This window comes from Solanum dulcamara, chromosome 6 (assembly GCF_947179165.1).
Source record: "Solanum dulcamara chromosome 6, daSolDulc1.2, whole genome shotgun sequence".
In the NCBI taxonomy this organism is placed as follows: Eukaryota; Viridiplantae; Streptophyta; class Magnoliopsida; order Solanales; family Solanaceae; genus Solanum; species Solanum dulcamara.
In genome coordinates, this window is record NC_077242.1 from 75,698,866 (window position 1) to 75,726,704 (window position 27,839).

The window sequence follows — 27,839 nt, forward strand, 5'->3', positions numbered from 1 at the left end:
CCGAGACCTATGATTAAGGATGAATAAATACTTACCACTCCATCACAATTCTTATCGGTGACAACTTGAAAACTTACAACAACTATAACATATTTAGAGAATCTCACATGTAATGTCGGAAAAGAATAAACTATACATAAATCTTATCTCTATCCGATGAAGACAGAAATATTTTTTCAAAAAAACTCTCATCTCAAGTAAAACAAATTAGACAAGTTTAAAACTAAGTTTTATATATCCATAATATAATGAACTATTTACACCATCAAATATTTTTTTTATTTATAAATTTATCTAATTTATATAAATATCTTATACCAATAAGAATTTATCAAAAAAGAGTTAAGAGGCCAAACCTCAAGAACAGAGCATCTATGGATAAGATCCAGCACACTCTGTGTTAGCTTCCTCTGTGTAAACACCACCCACCCCCATCGTTCATGGCGGGTCTCACCACCAATACCTCCTTTACTCTCACACCCATTTCCTCTAAACCCTTAACTAACAAACCCCTTTTCCTCCCATCCCTTAATTCTTCCATTTTTGGGCTCCGTTTTCACCTTCCTGAGCTTCGTTCTTGCTCCTCTGTTATCTTCTATTCCGCCACTGTTTCCGCCCGATACGGCGGCGGAGGTGGACGAGGAGGATTCCGTCCGCCCCCACGTTCCGAGGAAGATGAAGCACTTGATATTTCATCTATCAGGTATTCACATGTTCTTGTGTTGTCTACTCAGCTTGTGTTTAATATTGTGGGAAAATTGTTGTAATTTTTGTGTCTTTTTGGTTATAAAATGTATTGGGTTTTTGTTAAGAGTGTTAAATTTTAAGTCTTTTTTATTTGTTTGCTGTTTTGAAAGATGAAGCACTTTATATTTCCTCTATCATGTATTTACATGTTCTTGTGTAGTTGTGTAAACAGGTTCTACTAGAAATACAGGATAAGACTGCGTTCAATAGACTCCTGTGGTCAGGTTTTTTTGGACCCCGCACGTAGGGGAAGCTTTAGTGTACTAGACTGCCTTTTTTTCGTGCAATTGTTGTGCACTCAGCTTGTGTGACATTATGCTAAATTCTTATCCTTTTTGGTTTGGTTCTTGATCTTCCTGATTATTTTGATGTTAAATGTGTGTGTTTGACTTTAAAATGTATTGGATTTTCATTGAAGATGCTTATTTTATAGGAAACCGTCTCCCTACCTCCCTAACCTTGCTAGAGGCAAGGTCTGAGTACCCTCCCCAGACCCCATGGGATTACACTGGGTATGATGTTGTTAATTTTTTAGCTTTATTTGTGGTGTTTTGAAAGACGAAGCATTCAATATTTCCTCTATCAGGTATTTACATGTTCTTGTGTAGTTGTTGTGCACTCAGCTTGTGTAACATTATGCTAAATTCTTATCCTTTTTCGTTTCATTTTTGGTTGTTGTGATGTTAAATGTGTGTGTTTGGGTTTCAAATGTATGGTTTTTTTTTGTTAAAGATGTTAACTTTATAGTGTTATTGTTGTGGTGTTTTGAAATAGGTCAGACAAGGTTAGGCTCATTGATGATAAGCAGAACATGGTTAGTCTGATTTCATATTTGCTTGTTTTGTTAGTGTCAAAGTTGTTATTGGTTATTGATATTCTTGCGCTGATTGGTTTTTGTTATGTAGTTGGGGATAGTGTCGAAAATGGAAGCTCTTCAGAGAGCTGAGGATGCAAGCCTTGACTTGGTATGTTTCTGTAAGACTGACTTTTTAATTCTTTTTTCGACTTTTGTGATTATTTGGAAAATAAAGTATCCCTCGAATGTGACTATGTAGTCTTCTAATTTGCCTCATTTGTGCTAGTAATCTTGTATTGAATGGTAAATAATTACATGGTGTCAAGAATTTTTTTTATTTATGAGATGGCCAAAAATATAGCAGGTATTAAGTGTTAAACTAGGCAAAGTTGACTGGAATGATCAATCTTGAAAGAAAGAGTGTATACTCTGTACGGGTTGGGGGGATGGATGGGTAGCAGGAAGAATTGAATACTATTGCTTCAGGTTATGAGGTGTAGTTAGAAGAGAATATGATGCAGGAAAAAGAAACTGAAAAGAGTATTATGCTTATCTAGAGGAGTAGCTTATCCAGATTATTGGTTATGATAAAGTTAATATTGATTTGATGATGTTATTGTTTCCTTTGGTGGATATCTGTAGGTGATTCTATCTCCAGAAGCAGAGCCGCCGGTTGTCAAAATTATGGATTACAAGTAAGATATATCGACTAGAAATGTTTTTTCTCTGAATTTCGATTATGATATATACTTCTTGATTTCTGTAATTGCACAAATGGGGAATTGGAGCATTAGCTTTATGAGTGATTAAGGTCGTAATTTGCAGTTATATAGAAATAGGAATAATTGTTGTGCCCTCTGTTCCGTTTCATTAGTCCCAGTTTTACTTGAAATGCTTACTAGTATAAGATTTAAAAGTGTTTGCTATTTCTTACGGCTGTATAGTGATATTTGTGTTATTGGAAATAGAAGAGAGAAGTAGAATTGAACAGGTGAAAATCATGTAATTTTTTGAGTTATATATTTCTGTCAAAACTTTACTTTTTTAGGGAAGTAGACACGTCCAAGTTGGCTCAATAAGAAAAGTAAGGGCAGGGAGAGTATCTATTGGTCATCATTCTTTCATTTTCTTTTGTCATTTGTTTAGGCTTCAGATTGGTTGTGTCCTGTTTGATGTGATTGATCATAATGCCTTTCTAGAACCAAATTTCAAATCAAGCTCAAGTACATTGTGGCACACTTGTCCTTGGGAGATTTGGTATATCAAACAGATATCAGAGACCAATCTACTTGAGCTTGACTTTTGATTCCTTTTATGGAACTTGGTTAAGAATAATTGTTAAACTAGGAATTCATGTTTGTGAAACTGTGAACATCATATTAAACCGAGCAAGTTTCAAAAGCATACTATTTTACTTGAATTAGGTGGATTAGAGGTTATGATCCTAGGTATGCACTGTGTCTTTTTGCTTCAAGATTACGTCGGTATGCAAGTTATTATCTTGCATACCGATTTAGAACATTTATATGCGGACTAGATGCAAGGAGTACTGTGGTCGTGGTTTTCTTATCATTTTGAATTGCTAAAACACCAGCACTCTGATATTTTGCGTTATTTTTGCCAGTAAGTATAAGTATGAACTGCAAAAGAAGAAAAAGGAGCAGCAAAAGAAAAATGCTGGTACATGTCTTGCCTTTTAGAAGTTTTTTTTTCTTTTGAAACAAGAGAACTTCCTTTTGCCAATATTTTATTTTCAATGACAGCCAACCGCATGGATTTGAAGGAGCTCAAAATGGGGTAAGGTTCCATATCATGTATACTTAATACTGATATTTATTGAGAAATTATTAGCTTTTTATGGTTCCATTCCTTCATTAGATGGCTATTCAGTGAAAAGCTGTGATACTATGGCCATATTTTCTTCCTTAGTTTTTTTTTTGGTGGTTCAGTATTAAAGCCGTTCTATTCTTTATTGTTTACGGTACTTTTGTGCACTCTCTGGATGAGTGCCTTACATACAAATGCAAAATAATGAGGCCTCAATTTGTTCATCCATCAAATCCTGAGAGGTGGCCCTAATTTTGTCTTCGTTTGGACTATGTCGAATGCAGAAACGGTTCTTCTCATCAACTAACTATCTTTTTGGCCTATGAAAGAAAGTGCATGAAGTTTTCCCTGTGTTAATACACTTTCCATAAGCGGTCTTATCTTTTCCAATGTACCAAAAAAGAAAGAACGATAAGGGTCTTGTAAAAAACTGGTGAAAAGGGGAATTTCTAATATTGTTATTCTCATCATTCTAGTTAAAATTGAATTTACCAGGAAGAAAAGTTATTGTTAGGTTTAACACATGGTAACCATTTCAATGTTAACGTTCTCTGAAGTAAAAGGCCAATATCCTTACTGTAATATGTTGTGGTATGGTACATTGTTTATATCCTGTTTTCCCGCTCTTGTTCATTTTGGTCTTCTTTCTGGTATTTGAAGGTTTCTTTTGATATTGCAGTTATAATATTGATTCTCACGATTATTCAGTGCGTTTGAAAGCCGCCCAGAAGTTCCTGAAAGATGGTGACAAGGTAGCTCTGACTCATGTATTTCAGCATGCAATTAATTTAGAGAATTTGGTGGTTTAATGTTTAAATGTTATTTATTGGTACTTCTTGCAGGTAAAAATCATAGTGAACTTAAAAGGCCGTGAAAATGAGTTCAGAAATAATGCTATTGAGCTACTTAGGCGTTTTCAGAATGATGTCGGTGAGGTAAGCATGATTTGTTTTTTCTCACGCCAAAAAGTAAATATTAGTCATGATACATTGTGCCTGCAGTGTCCTGAAGATGTGAATAGTTTTAAAAGCATGCACACTAAGATCACAAGCTAGTCCTTTCATCTGAAAACATGTATGAGACGGTATTGGTAAAAGCAAAAATATATTCAATATGGTAATTCAGTAGGTCTTGCCATTTTCGATACTAAACGAAGATGGTTATGAATCTTATCTGCTAGATCATGACTACAGCACTATTGATTCTTTCTTAGAGGCATTCAATCATCACATCAGAGGAAAATATTTGTGGAAAAAGTAAACGAGGAGTAACGGATAATAATCAAACATTGTGAACAACATAAGTTGGGATTTGAGATCCAATATTTTGATTGTTAGTTAGTTACTCAAGATCAGTAGATCAAAGAATAAGTTTGGTTCATACATGACTAAATGAACGATTTAAGCTTGTATTCTCAATTAATCTTTTCCCTCTCCAGCTAGTTAACGTCTTATATTATGGTGCCATTAACAGCTTGCAACAGAGGAGAACAAGAATTTCAGGGATAGGAACGTCTTCATAATTTTGGTACCGAATAAGGCTATAGTACAGAAAGCTCCAGAGCAACCGAAGAAAAAGGAAAAACCAGCAACTGAAGTTTCAGCCAGTGTTTGAGCATCAGATGAAATTTATTAGAAGGGGTTATTAGCAGACAATCAATGCATATAATTCTCAAGAGAAAGGTGAGAGATGCCACCTTGATATCTGTCTTGTATAGAATTTAGTCACATACAAGCCTGTAATAGGATGTACACTTGTGTAGTGTCTATAACAATAGCAAGAAACATTCAGTTTTTTTGTAGTAACATTTAATAGGTGAAGTTGAAGTAAGTTTGAGCTTTCCTTCACTTGTTATATACTTATATTTCACATGATATGTTTATGTGACGAATTTGAATATTCTATAAGCATCTAAGGGGTATGACCTATCAGTGAGTTAACGTAGTATGGACCGTGGAAGAATAGGGTACAAACCCCTGTAGAGGTTGTGGACTCGCATGTAGGACCAACCACACTCTCGTGGCATACAAGAGGCCAATATCCGCCCCACAACATCACCACGTCCCTAAGTTGGGCGTAGTGTGCTGCCCATGTGCCCTCGGTCTAATGGCTTCAGGAGCAATTTCAAAAATGCCGCAGTCAAGAATCTCATGATAGTATGTAGGGGGAGCATGTCTCACTAGGGAGTATCTCTCACTAGAAAAGTATTCAAACTCCATGGGGTCGTCGTTACTGATTCTTTCAAGGCATAGACTGTCCATTTCTTTGCAAGTGATTTTTTCTCGAATGCCTAAGTTGAAATGCATAGAACTATCTCACGTGTGCTAGTCATAGTGAACAAAGTTATCCCTTATTTGTATTAGCTGTTGGGAGGTAGTAGGTATCCAATTGAGGTGGGCACGTCATGCCGACCTAGGTACCACCTTTTTGTTAAAGAAAAAAGAGAGAATTTGGGTATTCCTCTTTTTTCTTTCATTTTTGTATTGATAGGGTTTTATAACAAAGGAGGAACTTACCTATCAGAATGATGAACCATCAATTGTTACTTTTCTAGCTACACCTTCTATGACTTATTTTGTTGGTGACTTCAAATTGAAGTACTTTCCAGCCCAAGCATCCTTAGAGATAATTGTTGTTTTCACTTCAAATATAGGACCCATTTCAAAGCTATTTGTAAATGTCTTTCTCAAATAGTTGACTTAAATTCATTACAATTGATTAGGTGAATGTTAAGCAAAACAGATCTGTAGTCCAAAAGAAAGGGTGAATGTCTTGCAAAATTTGTGTTTTCATCAAGCAATGTGGTTTTAGTATTCATACAAGTCCAACCTAACATTTGCAAAGTAATTGAAAAATAGCCGCTACTTGAAAACAAGTTTTTGCATGGATTGTCCTTTTACCTCGCTTCTCATTTAATGAAAATTTGTTGGTCAAATATCTTTAACTTGACCTAATTTTGCAAATCCGACATAAGTTCTGCGGTATTTAATTCATAAGACGTAAGTTGAGAGAAATTGTCTTGTTCGGATAGGTTATGCCTCTTAAAACAACTTTATGAATTTTGAAATTGAATTTTTGCGGTTTTGCCTATATTGGCCTAAGTTCTCTAGGAACCAAGTTAGGCCTTGCGGATTTTGCCTTGCAATTTTTTTTCAAGTAATAGGTATTTTCGATCACTTTATTTGTTATTTAACATGCTGAAAGACAAAACTTTAAATTCAGCCCAAAATAAAAATATTTGACACGGATGATCCACTTAAAAATATGGTGATAGTCATAAGGTAGTTGAAAAGACTAGTCTCTCCTTCCTTTTCATTTGTGTGAAGGAATAATCAAGTTGATGAGGGAAAGGTAATAGCTCAACTTCGATCTTGTGGTGTATTTTTTTGTATTAAGTTAAATTTCTTTCTCGCTGATTAATTCACCTTCCATCAATTGAGACATTGACAATTACACCAAAATTTTCAGGCTCAATTGACTAACCTAACTCACCCTTAAAAGGAGACCCCCCCCCTCCACACACACCACAATTAGGCATCCATTTAGAGCCCGTTTGGATTGGCTTTAAGTTGGTCAAAACCAACTTAAAGTCCCTTTTTAGCTTTTGGACGTGTTTGCCTAATGCTGACTTTAAGCCATAAAGTTCTTAAAGTCAGTCAAAAATGAAAAGTTAGAATTCCTAACTTTTTTTTCCAAAGTGCTTAAAGTTATTTTCTTTGACCATGGAAATTACTTTTATATCCCTTATATTTTAACTAAATTCTCAAACTATATTTTTTTATTCTTTTAACCCTAAAATTCACATCATAAGCATTTTTATCCAAACACTCAACTGCTTATTTATAAAAATAACTTTCAGCACTTCAAAGTTCTAAAAGCACTTCATACATAAAAACTATTTTTTTAAGCCCATCCAAACGGGCTCTTAGTGTGATTTACAAAGGTTGAACTAAGTTCAATAATATCCCAAATAAATGAAATTATGAAAAAAAGATCGAGATAGAGGTAAAAATAAATAAATTATTTAACCCAACCACCTCATATCTCTGCACCCAAAGCCAACAAACAAAAAATAAGTACTATTTTTTTCTTTTCTTTCCTTTCTAAGTTACCTTTTTTGCTTATAGATTCTCCATTTTGACACCAATTTTTTTTAAAACAAAAAAGAAAAGAAATGAAAGGTTCTATCATCTATAACCTTAAAACTTTCCCCTATAAACAATTATGTAATGTCTTGCTGAAATTTTCATAAAAATACTTATTTTAGTCACAAAAAAAAAGACTAGACTTCAAAAAAGTTTCTTCCAAATTAGAAATTAATATGGCTCTTCCACTTGACATAAGATTGACTTATTAAAAAGTAAACACTCTTTAGTGAGCCTTTTCCACAAATATGTTCATTAAAAAGCTTCTTTTGAGGACAAATGGAAAAGCCTAGACACCAATTAATAAGTTTCTTTCCAAATTAGTAATTAATGTATGCTTTCCTTATTAATAAGTAAAAACTCTTTTATTCTAATAATCATGATTTGAATAAAAGACAAATCTTAAACTAATGATTTCAAAATAGTAACTCTCAAAAGTGAAAGGACCATTGACACAACATTTGAAAAACCTTGGGGACTAATTTGACAAAAAATAAAAAACTCCAACCAAAGGAAAAGCTTAAGCAAAGAAGCTGACATACTAACAAGAGAGAGAGAGAGAGAGAATGTGCATATGGTTGTTGGAAAAAAAGAAGAAGAGGAAACTTAGCTTAAAGGCAATGAAGACTCTACAACCAACATATCTTCCATAGAATGGACACATATTAGGTACAAGAAAGATACATAAAGAAAGTGACACTAGTACTACTAATCTCATTCTTTCTTTCATTTAAAAAAGTTTATTTTTAATACCATATATACCATTGTCATCATCCTCCATTTCTCACTAGAATCATCCATCCACCATGGAAGCCAGTGCAGGTCTAGTTGCTGGTTCTCATAACCGGAATGAACTTGTCGTCATTCATGGCCATGAAGAGGTAACACATTCTCTTGGAATGTCCAAAAATAATACATTGAAGTGCACAATAAGTCCTATGTTGCTCAGACTCGCCGAAAATGCAGTCGGCACATTTTTGAAAAGTCCAAGCAACATAGATAATTAGTATCTTTGAGACATTCTCCTGGAATGTCCAAAGTTAACATTGAAGTGCACAAATAACCTGTGTTGCTCGGACTTGTGTTGTATCCCTAGTAAATGTACTACTTTTGGAGGATCCGACATTACGCACTCGGCACATTATTGAAGAGTCTGAGCAACATAAAAAATAACAGTGTGGATACAAATATTTGTGTTTGAGAGATTTAACATTTCTTCTCCCTCAAGCACTAGGGATCTGCACGCTTTATCTCAATATACATCTTTCTAACAAAAGTGAGGGAAAGTAATAACAAGAGAAAAAAATGATATTACGAGATAAAAGTGGATATCAACAATGTAACTTCTGTACTTACAGTTAATTTATGGTGTTGTATTTTTGTTACATCTTCATGTTCAACATAACACCTAGAACTGACAAAAATGTGTTGCTTTCTTTTTTTTAACCTTCTTCCTTTGTCCTTAATTTGCTGCAGCATAAGCCATTGAAGGATTTGAGTGGACAAGTTTGTGACATATGTGGGGATGAAATAGGTTTAACAGTGGATGGTGACCTTTTTGTGGCCTGCAATGAGTGTGGTTTCCCTGTGTGTCGGCCTTGCTACGAGTATGAGAGAAGGGAAGGAACTCAACAGTGTCCACAGTGCAAGACCAGATATAAACGTCTCAAAGGTATATACATCTTAATGAATAAACCATTCACATCAATACAAACTTGTTCTGGTTGTTCGTGTCATTTATTTACGTTTTTAATTGTATTTGATGGCTTAGGGAGTCCAAGGGTGGCGGGAGATGAAGATGAGGAAGATATTGACGATATTGAACATGAATTCAAAGTTGATGATGAGCAAAACAAGAATAGAAACATTGTGGAGACCATTCTCCATGGTAAGATGACATATGGAAGAGGACCAGAAGACGAAGATTCTGCTCAGTACCCTCCTGTCATTGCTGGTACTCGCTCACATCCGGTATGTATACTAAATCCGTATCAAGTATTACTAAGATGAGAAGATTTTGAATTCTTTGAGTATGAATGCATTTTGTGGATGCAGGTTAGCGGTGAATTCCCAATATCAAATCATGGAAATGGAGAGCAGACGTTGGGATCTTCACTTCACAAAAGGATACATCCCTATCCAGCTTCTGAATCTGGAAGTGCAAGATGGGATGATAAGAAAGAGGGAGGGTGGAAAGAAAGAATGGATGATTGGAAATTGCAGCAAGGACATGTGGGGCAAGATTATGATGACTCTGCTGACCCTGATATGTCCATGTAAGTAGTTACAAGTGATCTTTAACATGAAAATGTTATGCAAATACATATCTTGAACCATAGTACTGAGGCTTCGGAAATCGGAGTAACATATGAGCAAAATGCTCACATCTAGGTTGTTTCTTGTCTATTTCCTGTGGTTGGAGATCCAGATACTAGCACTTGACTATTTAAATTCACTCCCTTCTTTCTCATTCACATTCACATAAATGGAAGTGAAAGGAGTATATATGATAAGTTATGACAGTAGGAGTAAGAAATTAGTGGAAATGAGAATGCACTTACAGATACACAGAAATGTATAGTTAGTAAAAACTTCAGGTATATCTACTCTTGTAGCTTAATGGTAGCTATTACTAATACCTATCAGATTCACTAGATTAATTAGTGGAAATGAGAATGCACTTACAGATATACAGAAATGTATAGTTAGTAAAAACTTCAGGTATATCTACTCTTGTAGCTTAATGGTAGCTATTACTAATACCTATCAGATTCACTAGATTGCAGTGATTTCTTATCAAACACATAAATTCAACTTAAAATAGATAATACAAAGTGCAACATGCTCTCAGCTAATCGATGTGAGAAAATGTAGGGTGGATGAAGCAAGACAGCCTTTATCAAGAAAAGTGCCAATAGCATCAAGCAAGATCAATCCCTACCGAATGGTGATTGTAGCTAGGCTGGTGATTCTGGCAGTCTTCCTTCGTTATAGAATTCTGAATCCAGTGCATGATGCGATTGGTCTGTGGCTAACTTCTATCATCTGTGAGATCTGGTTTGCCTTCTCTTGGATCCTTGATCAGTTCCCCAAATGGTTCCCAATCGACCGTGAGACTTACCTTGATCGTCTCTCTCTCAGGTGACAATTCTTTGCAAGTCTGTGCTCCTACTATAAAAAAGAAGTTAATCCTTTAGCATGGGCATAAAACCAATAGATTTGCCAAGTTAATTTCCAATATATACACCTTGTTTTCACAAACTCTTCAGTACAATATAAGATACTGACAGAAACAAGATCAAATTTCCATGAAAGAGATAGCTTAGCGTTCAGGCAAAACATACAAGAAGAGAAACTATGGCAAATCATATTTGCACTCTAATCTGAATGAGATTGTAATTTTCAAAGCTGCAAGTCAAATCATTGTCGAAAGGCTTCTTAAAGTTCTAGCAATCTTTTCAAGATAAAACTTTAGGACTAGAGAAATACATATTTGACCAAAATTTTGATGTAGGTATGAGAGGGAAGGAGAACCAAATATGCTAGCCCCTGTAGATATCTTCGTCAGTACAGTGGATCCTATGAAGGAACCTCCTCTTGTTACAGCTAATACAATCCTCTCAATATTAGCAATGGATTACCCTGTTGACAAAACTTCATGCTACCTATCTGATGATGGAGCTTCAATGTGCACCTTTGAAGCACTATCAGAAACTGCAGAATTTGCTAGAAAATGGGTTCCCTTCTGCAAGAAGTTTGCTATCGAACCTCGAGCTCCAGAATTTTACTTCTCCCTAAAGATTGATTATCTCAAGGACAAAGTCCAGCCAACATTTGTTAAGGAGAGACGAGCAATGAAGGTAAAGCTTGAACTCTTGCTTTCATCAGCTAGTGCTACATAAAACTTTCCATGACACATTACAAATCTCATTTTACTTGACAGAGAGAATATGAAGAATTCAAGGTAAGAATCAATGCACTAGTTGCCAAAGCAACTAAAATGCCTCCAGGAGGGTGGATCATGCAAGATGGAACACCATGGCCAGGAAATAATACTAGGGACCATCCTGGTATGATTCAAGTCTTTTTAGGCCAAAGTGGAGGAACTGATGTGGATGGACATGAACTCCCTCGTCTTGTTTATGTTTCTCGTGAAAAAAGGCCTGGATTCCAGCATCACAAAAAGGCTGGTGCTATGAACGCCCTGGTAAACATGGAAACTTCTGTTATTTGCTAGTTAATACTCCAGAGTTACAAGTGAAAATTTTTACACATCTACGTTAAAACATTATGCACACTACATCAAATATTTCGACAAGAAATTTTGCAGAATCACAACATTCTTCAATGTGATCCTTGCAGGTTCGCGTTTCAGGAGTACTTACCAATGCACCATTTATGCTTAACTTGGACTGTGATCACTACCTTAACAACAGCAAGGCTGCTAGAGAGGCTATGTGCTTCTTGATGGACCCACAAATGGGCAAAAAAGTTTGCTTCGTCCAGTTTCCTCAAAGATTTGATGGAATAGACAGGCACGATAGATATGCCAACCGAAACACAGTCTTCTTTGATGTAAGATTAAGCAAAATATGCCACATAAGGCCACTAAAAAGATACTAATTCTTGTTATTTATTCGAGATCAGTTTATCATGTACTTATTTCTACTACTTGGGCAGATTAACATGAAAGGCCTAGATGGACTACAAGGTCCAGTATATGTTGGCACAGGATGTGTCTTCAGAAGGCAAGCATTATATGGCTACAATCCTCCTAAACGTGCCAAGCGCCCAAGAATGGTGAGCTGCGACTGTTGTCCATGTTTTGGACGCAAAAAGAAGCTTGACAAATATAAATCTGAAGTCAATGGAGATGCAGCCAATGGTCAAGGTTTTTATATATATCCACATTCCAAATATTTTCAACTTTCAAATAACAAAGGAGCCTCTTAAATAAGATCCCCTTTGAGATTAATTTTCCCTGATTTTCTCTTTTCCTTTTCTGTATCTCCTCAGGATTTGATGATGACAATGAGCTACTAATGTCCCAGATGAACTTTGAAAAGAAATTTGGACAGTCTGCAATTTTTGTGACTTCAACTTTAATGATTGAAGGTGGAGTTCCACCTTCGTCGAGCCCAGCAGCCTTGTTGAAGGAAGCTATCCATGTGATCAGCTGTGGCTATGAAGATAAAACAGAATGGGGTTTGGAGGTAATGTTCATCTTTGTTTCTGTGCTTGCAAGAAAGAACTTGGTTGATAAGGGATAAACAACTAATAAGAAAACCATAAATATTCCGAGAGTTCGACTATTACCTTTCAGAAGCCCTTTAGAAAACTAACTCTAACGCAAAACAAAAGTGATTATAGAAAATATGCTAGTGCTTTTGATACAAGCATATTTCAATTTGTGAAACATGAAGGATATAAATGCTTAAAACTTCCTATATGTGTAGCTAGCATGAGATACATAACAATCACTATCTATTCTAATGTATCACCTTTATGAATATCTTTGATTGAGGGATAAACAACTAATAAGAAAACCATAACTATTCTGAGAGTTCGACTATTACCTTTCAGAAGCCCTTTAGAAAACTAACTCTAACGCAAAACAACAGTGATTATAGAAAATATGCTAGTGCTTTTGATACAAGCATATTTCAATTTGTGAAACATGAAGGATATAAATGCTTAAAACTTCTTATATGTGTAGTTAGCATGAGATTCATAACAATCATTATCTATTCTAATGTATCACCTTTATGAATATCTTTGATTGAGGTAATTGTTTCTGAACTTGCAGCTGGGATGGATATATGGCTCTATCACGGAGGATATCTTAACAGGTTTCAAGATGCATTGCCGTGGTTGGAGGTCAGTCTATTGTATGCCTAAATTAGCTGCATTTAAGGGATCTGCTCCGATCAATCTATCAGATCGTCTCAACCAGGTGCTTCGATGGGCACTTGGTTCCGTTGAGATCTTTTTCAGTCGTCATAGCCCAGTTTGGTATGGCTATAAGGGAGGAAAGCTTAAGTGGCTTGAACGATTATCATATGTTAACACAACTATTTACCCCTTCACTTCTTTACCTCTCCTTGCCTACTGCACTCTCCCTGCTGTCTGCTTGCTCACTGGAAAATTCATAATGCCAGAGGTAAGAACATGATGTTTTTACTTAAATGCCATGAAAACTTTGAACACCTGTAGACACCAGTTGCACCTAAGTAGCTTCATATTTCACAAGTTTACTTGCTTAATGGGAAAGTCAGTTGACTAGAACTTGGATTTCATTGATGCAGATAAGCACCTTAGCAAGTCTCTTTTTCATTGCTCTTTTCCTCTCAATTTTTACAACGGGAATTCTTGAGCTAAGGTGGAGTGGAGTCAGTATTGAGGAATGGTGGAGAAATGAGCAATTTTGGGTGATTGGAGGGGTATCTGCCCACCTTTTTGCTGTAGTACAAGGTCTTCTCAAGATTTTAGCTGGCATAGATACCAACTTTACTGTGACATCTAAGGCAACAGATGATGAGGACTTCGGGGAGCTATATGCCTTCAAGTGGACTACTCTCCTTATTCCTCCAACAACAATTCTCATAATCAACTTGGTTGGGGTTGTAGCCGGAATCTCTGATGCCATAAACAATGGATACAATTCATGGGGTCCCCTTTTCGGAAAGCTTTTCTTCGCCTTTTGGGTCATTGTTCATTTGTATCCATTCCTCAAGGGTCTTATGGGTAGGCAGAACAGGACTCCAACCATTGTTGTCATATGGTCAATACTTTTAGCCTCCATCTTTTCCTTGCTCTGGGTTCGAATTGATCCATTTGTGCTCAAAACCAAGGGACCAGATGTCAAGCGATGCGGAGTCAACTGCTAGCATGCTCATAATACCCTTTTCAAGGTCATGCTCTTTGGAACGCACACAAGCATCTTGATATATCAGGGATCTTGTATCTTCCCCTGTGTGGGCTCCGATGTACGCCCCTCAAACTGGAATATGCCAACAAAAGAATAAACCTAGTGTGAGAAGTTCTGTTTAGTGTACAAATTGTTCTCAATTTTTTTGATTGTTCAAATTGTACTCGATTTTGCATATAGCTAAATGGAGGTGTTTGAAGACAATCTGCTAAGTCTCACTTGGTGACCAACTATGAGTTTTGATAGAACTTTCAAATAATTAATCTTTGAACTTAATGAATAAAGATGCAGTACAATATCTGAGGGGAGTCTCAATGAATGAGTATGAGTGTGCCGCACATCCTCATCCTATCTAAAAGAGTTAAGTGAACATATAAATTAAGGGAGAGAAAAAGAATTTCCATGAAAATAACACTTGACACTTGAAGAGCATGTCAACAATTGAGACAAAAGAAGACCTCTGACAAATTTATGCAAACCTTTTCACAACATATTCTATGCATTCAAGCTATACACCTCAGCAACTTCCTGTGCACCAAATGCCTAGGACAACTTGGAACAATGAGAGGACATGAAATATTGTAGGAGGAAAAATGTGTCTAAGAGCTCAACCTAAATAGACCTAAAGTGCTGTCTTGATTTAAGAGTAACATCAGCGACATATTATGATATTTATTGATTTGACCAGACAACCTCAAGTTATGTAAAACACTGAAAACAACTTTTCATGACCAAAGAACAGATTACACTCTTCCCTTAGCAGTATTGTACTCAAAACAGTAGTGTACAAGCAAAAGATTCCTTTCCCTTCAGCTTTTCTTATGAGACAAACTATGTTGCCTACTTGAAATAAAAAGCAAATAATGGCATGGATAAACCTGGACCTTCAACGTTGCACATTCGATAAGTGGTTTGAGCTATCCCATTGCCCTTGTTCCTTTAAGAAGTGGATCTAAACACAAGGTAAAAAAAACACTGGCTCCATTGACCTCCATAATGATCCAAAAGGCTGAATAAACATCCTTGGCAGAAAAAAGCCATTTACCAATAATCCCCACAGGAACACTCTCCATCTTTGAAATGATGAAACCTGTTGGCATCCCTTACAACAATAACCCTGTCTGTAACCTTGGATACAAACTTGGTGAAATTATGACAATCCACACAAACCCTTAGGTTCTTGATGATTCTGATTTCAGTTTTAGGTTCAGAAGTTAAAAGTCCAAAAGCAATAGCTAATTTCTCACTATGAACTTTGACCATCAACTCCTTCTCCTCTTCCTCAACATCATGCAACGCAGTGCTGGTTTCTGTGTGAAATCCAGCCTCCCTCATCTTCTCCATCAGCTCCTCCAGCTTTGCATAAATAGCTGCTGCTTGAGGATGTGACTGGTCGCTGGATGTAAAGACATGCTGATAGCCATTGACCTCAATTAAAGTGCACCCAGGGGTCTTTGCTAGATTCTTGTTCTTAAGAACTTTCCTAACTGAAGCAGCTTGAAAATAATTTTGGTCTGCTGAATGGATGTTTGAAAGCAAAACATAATATCCGACATTTCCTATGTCCATCGCAAATAACTTATCCGAAGCCAAGCGAGCCAAGTCAATATTTTTGTGGACCATGCATGCACCGAGTAATGCACCCCACTCAGCTGGACCTGGTACAAGAGGCATCCCATAAATAAATTCCAAAGCATTTTCTAGTTTTCCAGCTCGGCCCAAAAGGTCCACCATGCAGGCATAATGTTCCGGTAATGGTTCAGTGTCATGATCATGAACCATAGAATGGAAAATCTTCTGACCTTCTTCTACTAAACCGGCATGACTACAAGCATACAAGACACAGAGGAAAGTGACGCCAGTTGGGGAAACTCCAGAATGAAGCATTTGATCAAACAGCATCAGTGCCTCTCGACCACATCCATGCAGGCCATAAGCTGAAATCATAGAATTCCAAGTAACCACATTTTTCTCCGTGATGCTGTCAAATACTTGCCGTGCCTCCTCAATCTTCCCACACTTTGCATACATGTCAACTAAAGCAGTTAACACGTAAATGTTGGACTCAAATTTCTCCGTCTTTACTAAGTCATGAACCCATTTTCCCATACTTAATGTTCCAAGTTGAGCACATGCAGAAAGTATACTCGTGATTGTGACTGGATTCGGATGGATATCTAACTTCTGCATTTCCCGAAAGAGAGATATAGCCATTTCTGTTAACCCATTCTGGGCATAACCTGATATCATGGCATTCCAGGAAGCTAAGCTTTTCTTTGGGGACTCGTCAAACAGCCTTCGTGCCATTTCCATTTCATTGAGTCGGCTATAAACTGTAGTCAAAGCAGTAGAAACTGAAGGATTCGATACCATCCCAGATTTCACACAAAAACCATGGATAGAACATGTAAGGGTCAGATGACCAAAAGGACAAGAAACAGGAATTAAACCAACAATAGTACTAGAATTAACTTTCTCCCCCTGAACAAGCAATTCTCTAAATAACCTCACAGAAGATTCATTCTCATTATTAAAACAAAAACCAGCAATCATTGCATTACATGAAATCAAATCAGGCTCTCTTATCACCCCAAACAGCAATTTAGCAGTGAAAACATCCCCACATTTCGAATACAACGAAATCAAACCAGTAAGAACATACTCATGAACATCATACCCCATCTTAACAGCCAAACTATGTATCAACATTCCATTCCTTAAATCCTGCAACTCAGCAACAGCAGTAAGTACCACAGCCAACGTAGTCGAATCAAACCCCGTCCCCTTCACAACCATATCACCAAAACCCCTTAAACTCTCCTCATAACAACAATTCCTCACCAACCCAGAAACCATCGTATTCCACAAAACACTATCTCTTTCAGGAATTCCATCAAACACCTTATACGCATGACGAATTCTTGAAAACCCCATATACATATCTACCAACGCCGACCCAACAAACACATCCGAACCAAACCCACTAACTATCACATGCCCATGAATCAAAACCCCAACTTTCTCACACCCAGATGACGAAAAACCCGAAACAAGAAAAGCAAAAGTGAAATTATCAGGTCTAAGCTTATTACCTTTAAGAAGGTCTTGATAAAGGGACAACGCTTCAACCCCTAATCCATTACGCGATAACCCTCTGATTAATACATTATATAGGAAAAGATCAGGTGGGTTTGCCATATTGAAGGTTGTAAAGAGATTTTTGGCTATGGAAATGGATTTGAAGTCGGAAAATTTGTGGGTTAGTTTTGTGATTGTGATGAGATCGTTGCTTAGGCCATTGCGGATGAGATTGGCGTGGATTTGATGGAGTTGGGAGAGAGTTGTGGCTTGGTTGATTAAGCTTATGAAGAAGTTTCTGTCTCTTTGAGCTATGGAAGCTATGGTTCTGTAAATCATTTGAGAATTTTTTTGCTTCTCTCTCAGAGTGGACTGTTAGCTTTGGCGGGAATGTGAATATTTAGAGGTAAATTGTTGTTAGGGGTAGTTTGGGGTTTATAAAAATAATATGAATAACGTTTGTATTCGTAATGTTGAGATTAATTATGATAATTCTTGAGATTAATTATGATAATTCTTTGGTTTGAATGTATTAAAAATAACATATATTATATAATTTATAAAAGAAATTGATCGTTTACCAAAATATATTCAGGAAGGATCGATTTGGTTGTTTAGATATGAATATCAATTAGTCTTAGGATTATTTTATCCCATCATTTTGATATAAATGATGAGATACGTTATCGCACATGTAAAGCAGGATAAAATATCCTTGTCTATTCATCTCACCAACCAAATGATCCCGAAGGGATTTCAAGGCCAGTTCTATCTTAGACTCTGTTTAGATTGACTTTTGGCTTATAATGACTTTGTTTGACTATCTATCCCACCAACCAAACACACTTTGTTTTAGTCAAACACCACAAAACTATTCGAAAGTTATTTTGAATTAAAAACACCTAAAATAAGCCAACATACAGAGTTTAAAACAGTATGAAACAAGAGATTAAATAATATCAGTGTTCAATTTTACATGGTAAATATTTGCCTGTGCCACTTTTTCTCTTCATATTTCTTTCAAAAATTAGAAGTTTTTGATTAACTATTTAGACAGAATTCTTAACTAACTTCTCTTAGTCCTTGGTATCCAAGAAGGTTCATATTAATACGCGTAGCAGAAAAATAAATTTTATATTTTAGTATCAAATTCAGTTAAAAAAGAAAGAAAAATGAAAATTTATGCAGGGTAGGGCAGGTTGAAAACAACAAATTATGTTTATATTTTCAATAAATTATTTTTATGTGGGGAAGGTTAAAATCTTCACCGAGGTTTGCCCCGCAATAGCACCATTTGTCAATCACAAGTAGAGAGACTGTTTTCGATAGAAAATTTTGATGTTCTGAAAAAACTTCAAGACCGAGCTCATAGATGATCTTTGGGAAGATTACATCTCCTCAATAATTAATGTTGAACCTTTTTTCTTACTTTGCATTTCTTTTTTCTTGTTGATAACACAAAAAGTTACACTAGGATAGACTTTTTGCAAGCTTTGTAGAGAAGAAAAAGAATGAAACAATTCAACTTTCCCATGATAAATTAGAATAATGAAAAAAAGAAGAAAAAATAATGAAAAGGAAAAACCTATTACTATACACACTAGCTAAGGCCATTTGGTAAAACTATCTAATTTCCAAGTATCAGCTGCTCATCACTTCTCCAAGCTTGTTTCAACTGTATAAGATGAGACCTAATGCTATATTCTTCTACCTGCAATTATTGTCAAGTAGTCTCAATAAATAATCATTTTATCGAACATGGAACTTCAAACATCAAATACACACACACTATTCTACCCATCGTGTATTGTATTTGGAATAAAGACGGGGATATAAGTTAGTGCAAGCGTTTAAGCTTGACATAGTGGGAATTGTTTTGATGACTGAGAAATCTGTCTGGAGCCAACCCTTTGCGCCAACCATAGCCTTCAAACTCGGGGTTAATGGCTCGCCCCTCTACCCTCCTCCACTTAAATATTGGACTTAGTTTGCTTGGCGCAAGGCTCAAACTTGTGACCCTTAACACAAGTCCTTAAACCTTTGCCAGTTGAGCTAACCCATGTGGGCAACATGCTGGGAATTTTCTTCTGAGTTTCTACAATAAATACTGAACATTTTGTTGGTTAATAGAATCGTGAATTGCTGGGCAAAAACTAATGCTGATCAATGCATATTCATAAAAAGGGCATCCCCATGCACTAAGCTCCCGCTATGCGCGGGGTCCGAGGATCGGGAAAGCGTCGGACCACTAGGATCTACTGTACGCAGCCTCACCCTACATTTCTGTAAGAGGTTGTTTCCACAACTCAAACCAATAACTTCATTTTCAATGCAGATTCATACTGATTCTAAATTGTCATCATAACATGCAAGGATTGAAGAATGAATCTGAACTAAAGCAACAAGATAATTTCAGTCCTAATGACAGAACTAGAAGATCACTATGTGGATAAGGAGAACTATGGCAAAGGTATAAAATGGAGAAGGGCACCAGACAGGGAGGAGGAGAGTGAAGACTAAGAAGTAGCTGTTGATTTTCTATAATGAAGGCAATAACTTTAGGGGACCGGAAATTTTTGTCTCACCTGCATAGCTGCTGTTGAAGCCAACAAGGCTTCACATTCATCCAGCATCGCTCTCTCTTGAGCTGCCACATCAGCAAGTTCAGAAACCAGGCAATTCATCCCTTCCACCTGCAAAGTGCAGAGCCCAAAATTAGGGAACCACAAACAGAAGTGACAGTGCAGGTAAAATTATATACAAGTTCCTACCAAATCAAGATATCAAGTTGAGCCTTTAGATTGTTTAACATTCAATTCTAATCAAACAGATTGAAAGCAATAGGCTAGGTTCTATAAATGTTTTAATACATTTCAAATATACAAGCAATAATCCACAAAATTTGTGCTCTTGAAAGTCACATTGTTTCATGTTCCAACTACAACAAACTAATCAGATAGCCAAAGAATGTGTCATAACTTGTCAGTCAACATTTATTGACCTTTGTTTGTGCTCAAATAGTATGATAGTATCAACTCCTTTTAATACTTCAGTTGAGGCTTAAAGGCAATGAAGAGTTTCCACCTGTCAAGTAAAGACCAAAGCCCAAAGGCAATCCAAAAGCCCAAGCATAACAATAACAATATTAAGCCTAATTCTTAGAGCATTACAGTATTCATCTATAGTTTACTTTCCCATATGCAACATATCATAAATAGCAAGGTCTTTTTTAGAAAAAATATGGCACGAGATTTTTTTTTCGAGATACAGTGTTCATCCTTTCAAATCAATGTTATTTTAGAAAATCGGCACTGCAGAAAAGGGCAAGATGAAGTAACTATCCTGACTAAATAACTTTTGAGTTGTGAACCTCTCAGTTCTGTGACTACAGAACTCTTCAGAAGACTATCTGCTAATTCTTTCTCTATCTAAGATCATCTCTCTCTCTCTCTCTCTCTCATCTACATCCATCAAACAAACAATTGAGGATTGTGCAACTCCTGAGAGTAAAAGACAAGGGCCATTTGGTCCGGTTCTGCAATTGCATTTTTTGTTACTTAAAAACTAATTGAGAAAGAAAGTAAATTAAAGGGAAGAAAAGACAAACACACAAAAAAGTAAACTAACATAAGAACTCACCCTAGACAATATAAAACGCATGGAGGATCCCATTGCCTGCATTACATCAACAGCTGAGCAAACAGCTTCCTTGACACTTTCAATATCACCCTATAAAAGAGCCAACTAGAATAAGCCTCCATGTCTTAGGAAACTGATCTCAAAGCACCAAGTATCAAGTTGCATACCTTTGCTCGTCCAGTTATTGGAAGACGGAGAGTGCATGCTTGTAGGTCTTGTATAGCATGGGATAATGAACTGGTGTGATCCCCTTCAATTGAAGCCCACTCATCAAGGTAGGTGAGCTGAACCAGTCATTTACGGGGAAAAAAATCAGTTTAATCATTAAAGCCACATCTGCAATAAAGATCTAAATAGAAATCATATTGTCTACTGAACAAATGAATGTGGGCTTTAACTTTTAACGATCAGTTATGCTACAAAACCTCTCACTCCCCTCTCTCCAACTCCTCCCGGAGATATAGTTACATGCCATTCCTTAGAAATCTGATTTTCAAACTATATTCAGATGCAGAGAAGTCGAATCAGCATAAGGAAAAGAAATTACATGAAGTCTGGAAGAGTTATAAGTAGGGCCTGACTACAAATTGGCTCTGAAGGAAAAAAATAAAGCTCAAACTTCTAGACTTGAAGCTTCCACCATTATGAATTGAAGATATCTAAATTCACACATTCATGTCGATGTCAAGTGTTTTGGGTGTTATAGGTTCCAGATATCAAAAAAAGATATCATATAGCATTTATAAGTTGGTACATTCTTGTGGCTAGCAAGTGACTGCATCCTCCTCATACCTACTATTTCAAATATGAAAAAACCTATCATAAAAAGGAGATTACGTAGTGTTCAACAATATAATCTAACACACGAAATTTTTCATGGGATTCCACAGTGAAAGTTCTGCTTTCCATCACTGCAAACACCAACCACCAGCTGATCTTCGCCCATCTTAAATCCCTTAAATGGACAAGAAAGATGGGAGAAGTGGTCTAAACTCAAATCTTCATTTTAAATTGGATGATCCTATGATTAGGAAGTTTAAGAAACCTACAATCCACAGATTTTCTGGAAAACCCTACAAACTTATAGATTAAAACATCAGGGATGAAATTCGATTCATCTATTATAAAGATGCATTACCTGTTCATTTAGAACTGCAAAAAGCTTCAACCTCAGCTTCAACTGTTGGAGCGCAATTCTCTTTTTAATAACAGAAGCCCATAAGTCCGAGGTATTTCTCCAGACATTGTACAATGTTTTCTGCATAGAGGGATAACTAAACTATTAGTTAAATCAGCATAAAAGCACCATATTTGTTATATGATGGGGAAGATATCATACAGCTCTCAGAGAGCATCAAGCCACAGAGATATCAGTCCCATGATCCCAACCCCACAAAACATAATTAAATTAATACTTAAAAGTACATAGTAGAAAGCTACTACATAGCAAGAAAATGAAAGCCAGTTCTTCTACACTATTATCCAAAGAAAGTTTAACTTGCTGCTAATGATCAAACGTTCATTAAAAATTTCCCCTCCTATATTACTATTCCAAACAATGTCCATATGAGAATCCTCCTTAATTAGGTTTCCTATCATGTAGCAGTTTGATGAACATTCCATGCATAAAATAAAGATTAACAAATTTAGCAGAAGAAAATTCCATGAGGTACAAGGAAACTTCTTTTATGATTATAAAGTAATTAATGAAATAGGTCTAAAGTTCCATTCTGAAGCTTTAAAAGGGATATAATCCAACCTCAGTTTTAACTTTCTGAGCGTGCAATGCTGCATCTGACCTGGCATTAGCATACCACCATTGAAGATGTCTATTATACAACAGCCTCAGCTGATGAACATCTTCTATGTGGTTAGCTGCCTTCTTCCCCTTTTTGATGTCTGCAATAAAGCTGAGGACAGAAGTAGCAGTTTTGGGTTGTTGTCTAGATGGACTAGATGGTCTTATCCGAGAAGGACTTGACCCTCTAGATGGCGTACTTGGGACTGATTTTGTTCGAGATGGACTGACTCCTCTAGATGCAGAGGATGATAGAACAGATGGTTTATTTGGTGAAGGAAGACGTGATCCAGGAGCTGATACAGTCTGAGATCTAGCTACTGGATTCGTCGATACTGTTCTATCCAATGAAGTCGAAGGTCTGGACTTCTGCATTGAAAGTGAATTATCATCTACTGACATTAATGACAGCAATTCACTGGCAGATTTTTGCAATGGTCTGCTGTAACCATCCAATGACAATCTCCTCAAGGTAGGCGTGACTGGATGAGTATTTGGCGCAATTTTGCTATTCTTATCACTCAGATCAATACTTCTGTTCATAGTACCAGAAGGTACCTTCCTATTCATTCTACTTGGCCAGCGATGCTGATCGACTAATCGAGCATTTAAACTATCAACTGGTCTAGAATTCTCTGCTTGATCAGAAGAATTCTTTCCCTTCAATGGACTCCTCCTCCTCTCAGGTGTGGCCTTTCGAGAACCAGGAGGTATTTCGCCTTGTTTCTGCACTACATTTGATGATGGTCTTAAAGTACGATCACATACAGCATGAGGAGCAGGTTTTTCTCTCTTACCAACAGGTAAAGAAAATGAATCAGACTGAAAAGAAACACTCAGACTCCTCATTGTTGAGGGCCATAAAGATTCTGGCAACCTATTGCCTGCCATCTTTCTGGACAACAATTCTCCTGCAGATGTATCCTGTAGAGGTGTTGATGGTGATGGACTGGTAGGTGATGAAGGTGTTGTTGGCCTTCTCCTTTCAGCCGATACAGCTCTCTTTGGTAACGAAAGTGTTGATGTAGTAGTTCCAATTCTTGTGACATTAGGAGAAGAACAACGTCTAGGGCCAGAAGAAGCTGATGGAGTAGGTGACCTGTACCTAGAACTAACTTCTCTAGTTCTTGGCCTGCGAGTATTTCCATGGTTCTTCTCAGATTGAATCAATGGAGCTCCTTTTGTCTCCACTGTCGAAATCTTCTTTAATGCTATCTCTGATTCATACACATCCATCCAAACTATCCAGATTAAACCACATTGATTATATCCATCCCCTTTGTTATATTAATAACTCAAAGCCATTCTTGAGAATCTCTCAAGAACCCACTTTAATCTTAATAAATTACACACCAATGTCTATAAAGTAAGATCCTTTTCTCTGCTGTAAATCTGCCACACAAAAAATTGAAGCTAAAAAGTAAGATACCTGAGATAAAATAAAAGAAGAAACAACAACAAACCATTTGAAAAAAAGAAAACGGATGATCAAAAGAATACATCTTTAAAGGCCCCCAGATCTGAATATAAAGAATCAATCATTAGAATCCCAATCAAGAAACTGCAAACTGTTGTCCTATAATCACAAAGATTAATCCCCAAAACCAGACAGATCAGGCAAATGCCAGGAAGAACCCCTTATGCTAATATAATCAAACTAGAATTTTTATCAAGAAAAGAATGTACATTGGCAGAAAAAGATTGTTTTTTTAACAATTGTATGCTTGCTAAAGAAGGACAAAGAGGTTATTATTAACCTCTTCCCTCAAAATGGTGAAGTATAGGGGGAAATGGGGGTGTAGGTGTAGGATAAGAAATACTCATAGGACTAGAAATTATACACAGGACAAGAAAAGCTTCACCTGATTTTTTATTATTATTATTTTTAATTATTTTTTTTTAGTCCTACTTTTGGAAGTAAAGTTACCCACAATGTTTGATGATTTTTCTTTCTTTTTTTACTTGCCATTCCTAACTTTGCTTTTTCCCCCTTCTTTTTAACCCTCCTCTTTCCTTGGCCCCAACAACCCTTTATCCCTTTCACGGGAGTGCCATGGTCTGCCAAGCTGGATATATAACACCAGATAGTCACAGCCCGTCTGTCTTGTTCCTTCTTTCCCACACCCAACTCCTTTTCATGAAAAGAAATTCAACTAAACTCAAACTTACACAAAGGAAACTATACAAAGATATTTTTGTTTTTCCATCCAATCTCCTTATGTTCGATACTCTATTGGAGGCAAATTAAATCTTAAAACTAACAAAAAAATTTCATATCCAAAACTCAAACTTCTCATAAAAAAATATTAAAAAATGAAGTACTTACCACTCTTATTATATCAAGATCTTAATTGGCGAAATAATTTCTCATCAGTGTGATTAATCAACTGTCTTTTTTTAAAATCAACAATCATTTCCCCCCAAGATTAACTGCATTTTGGTGCATAACTAAATAATTAATAGAATGATATATAATTATGAAACTTTTTGTTTTGTTCCCAATTATATTAAATAGTTAAGCAAGCAAATGATAGTTATAGTTAAATATAGGGTGGTTATGGGGGCGGAAATGGAGGACCCACGTGCAAGTAGGATCATTGTCCATCTCCCATGAACTCACAGTATCATAAATGCACTTAAAAAACTTGAGTTAATGGTAAAAAAAAAATAAACCTAAACTACAGTTTTCTCGAATTTTATAGTTCAACTATAAATATCCTCCGTTTTATTTTACTTGATTTTTATATTCTTAGTATTAAATAAATATAATAGTAGTAACTAAATTTAGAGCCAGAAAACATTATTATTAAAGTTAATTTAATAAAATGTGACAAAATAAGAGCCAAATAACAGATGAAGTATTGTCCAATTTACCTATCCAAAATATCACATTTTCATGAGTTTTATACTATAACTATCCGTTCATTCGTATTAAAACATGTATCGATGTCGAGTTAGCCTACAAACTTATATTATTGATTGAAAATAAATATTTGATCAATTTAACATCGATGTATATTTTAATATAAAGAAAATAATGTATAATTAAGTTATGAAACTCTGAAAAACGACAAAGTGATGACCTATTTAAATATGTTTCTCACCATTAAATCTTAATTTTTTTTTAATACATATCAAAGTAAAAAAATCCATATACACTCTTCTTTTGCACTATCAAAGCAAACATCGATAAAAGGAGAAATTCAAAATAAATAAATATTTTTTGTTGACTATTTGCCTTGTTTAGTGGTATTTTTAGGAACAAAAACCAATGAAATAATGAGAATATATTGAAATCAGAAGAAGAAAAAAATAGAATCTAATAATGTGTTGTGGCAGATTCTGTTCCTAATTTTGTGAACATCTAGCATTATTCATGTACAGTCTCTATAAAGAAGTTTCACAAACTAAACAAAAAAAAAAACTGTAAGAGGAATATAACACAAACTCAGTAAATTTTCAAACACAATGACAAAAATAAGATTTTTTTAATTCAATATTTTATGAAATTCATCTACATTGGATTAAAAAAAACATATAAAAAATTCAAGTTTTTGTACTGAAAATTTGAAGGAAAAAACAAGCAAAAAACAGAGAAACAAAGGAATTTCAATATACAAAAAAATTCAAAAATTTAAACAAAAAAATCCATTTTTCCCTGTAAAAAAAAAATCAATCACAAAATTTAAACAATTGATAGTTGAAATGTGTTTCGAATAATAGCTAGTGTTAGTTTAAATAAAAAAGTAGTATACATGATAATTTAGATATGAAAATCAAATAATTGAGGTATTTTTTACCATTAACTCAAATTAATCAAATTGATTTTTCGTTTTCGATACATGATCAAAAACCTTGGCAGAAAGGGATTTGAATCCAGGAATTGAAAAAAAAAAAAAACTTCAATCTTCTCTGTAAAACGAACACTTAAAGATGAACAGAAAATCAAACTTCAATTGCTAGAAAGCAAACCTTAATTAATTAATCAAACCGAAGCCTCCGCATTGAGAATCAAACTCGCCGGACGAAACCGCTGTTAATTTTTCGGCGAAGAAGACACGTTAATCATCCGTACAATATTATCAATCAATACTTGATCAGAAATTAATGAAGGAATCAAACAGAAGCTTACGCACTGATAACCAAACTCACCGGACGACGACCGCTGTTAATATTTCCGGCGAAACACGTTAATTAATCGTACGATACGAATTAAAAATTCAAGCGCGAGAAATCAAATCTTACTCAGCAATTAATTAAGTAATCAATCGCAATACGAATTCCAAATTCGAGTACGCAATTAATTAATCAACCGAACGTCCGCACCGATCATCAAAGTCTCCGGACAACAACCTCTTGTTAATTTTCCGGCGAAGACACGTTAATTAATCGCAATACGGAATCCAAATACATATCACGTGTACACCGATATATATATATATATATATAGGTTTGAGGGTGTGGGGGTGTGGGTAGGGGGTGGTTGATGGCGTTGAGAAGAGATGGAAAAGTAAAAGAAGACTAAGAAGAAGAGGTAGTTGGTTTTTTTGGCGCCACCCAACTTTGATTTTATTACTTCCTCCGTCTGAATTTATATGTCATTTTTTATTTTTTTTCGAGAGTTAAACAATTTAAACTATTTTTTTGAAATGAATTTTAAATATTTATAAACTATTTTTATGCATTTCATTCTCAATTTGGCCCGCTGCCCGCTTCAAACAAATTGAGAGAAAGGATTCGATCAATATCATAGTTTTTTCTTTTCCGGTCTCCTTTCGAAGAAGAGGCCTTCACATTCCTAATCTACTAGGATTTGACGATTTTCTTTGCTCCAGCTTGGTGAATCACATACCTGCACAACGACATTATTTATTTGTGCGC

At 35.8% G+C, this 27,839-nt stretch overlaps 4 protein-coding genes across 4 annotated transcripts; 2 read left to right on the forward strand and 2 right to left on the reverse strand.

Annotated features, from left to right (window-relative positions):
- Positions 1–325: 325 nt before the first annotated feature.
- Positions 326–5,280, forward strand: LOC129891561 (translation initiation factor IF3-4, chloroplastic). The gene is made up of 9 exons (XM_055966959.1): positions 326–703; positions 1,522–1,561; positions 1,653–1,712; positions 2,186–2,238; positions 3,168–3,223; positions 3,307–3,340; positions 4,050–4,122; positions 4,213–4,305; positions 4,844–5,280. Exons 1-9 carry the CDS (start codon positions 441–443, stop codon positions 4,982–4,984), a joined length of 813 nt encoding a protein of 270 aa, XP_055822934.1. The 5' UTR covers positions 326–440; the 3' UTR covers positions 4,985–5,280.
- A 2,977-nt stretch (positions 5,281–8,257) lies between these two features.
- LOC129891562 (cellulose synthase A catalytic subunit 7 [UDP-forming]) lies at positions 8,258–14,647 on the forward strand. The gene is made up of 12 exons (XM_055966960.1): positions 8,258–8,396; positions 8,992–9,187; positions 9,287–9,486; positions 9,571–9,791; positions 10,390–10,656; positions 11,030–11,375; positions 11,459–11,722; positions 11,878–12,090; positions 12,196–12,406; positions 12,532–12,728; positions 13,322–13,675; positions 13,821–14,647. The coding sequence occupies exons 1-12, from the start codon at positions 8,322–8,324 to the stop codon at positions 14,400–14,402; spliced, it is 3,126 nt and encodes a 1,041-aa protein (XP_055822935.1). The 5' UTR covers positions 8,258–8,321; the 3' UTR covers positions 14,403–14,647.
- LOC129891563 (pentatricopeptide repeat-containing protein At4g30700) lies at positions 14,430–17,906 on the reverse strand. The gene is made up of 2 exons (XM_055966961.1): positions 15,328–17,906; positions 14,430–14,515 (listed from the first exon to the last, which is right to left on the reverse strand). The coding sequence occupies exon 1, from the start codon at positions 17,858–17,860 to the stop codon at positions 15,485–15,487; it is 2,376 nt and encodes a 791-aa protein (XP_055822936.1). The 5' UTR covers positions 17,861–17,906; the 3' UTR covers positions 14,430–14,515; positions 15,328–15,484.
- A 1,020-nt stretch (positions 17,907–18,926) lies between these two features.
- On the reverse strand, positions 18,927–27,524 carry LOC129891564 (AUGMIN subunit 8). The gene is made up of 7 exons (XM_055966962.1): positions 26,931–27,524; positions 22,920–24,350; positions 22,299–22,418; positions 21,328–21,444; positions 21,161–21,250; positions 20,107–20,214; positions 18,927–19,232 (listed from the first exon to the last, which is right to left on the reverse strand). The coding sequence occupies exons 2-7, from the start codon at positions 24,192–24,194 to the stop codon at positions 19,149–19,151; spliced, it is 1,794 nt and encodes a 597-aa protein (XP_055822937.1). The 5' UTR covers positions 24,195–24,350; positions 26,931–27,524; the 3' UTR covers positions 18,927–19,148.
- Positions 27,525–27,839: the final 315 nt, after the last annotated feature.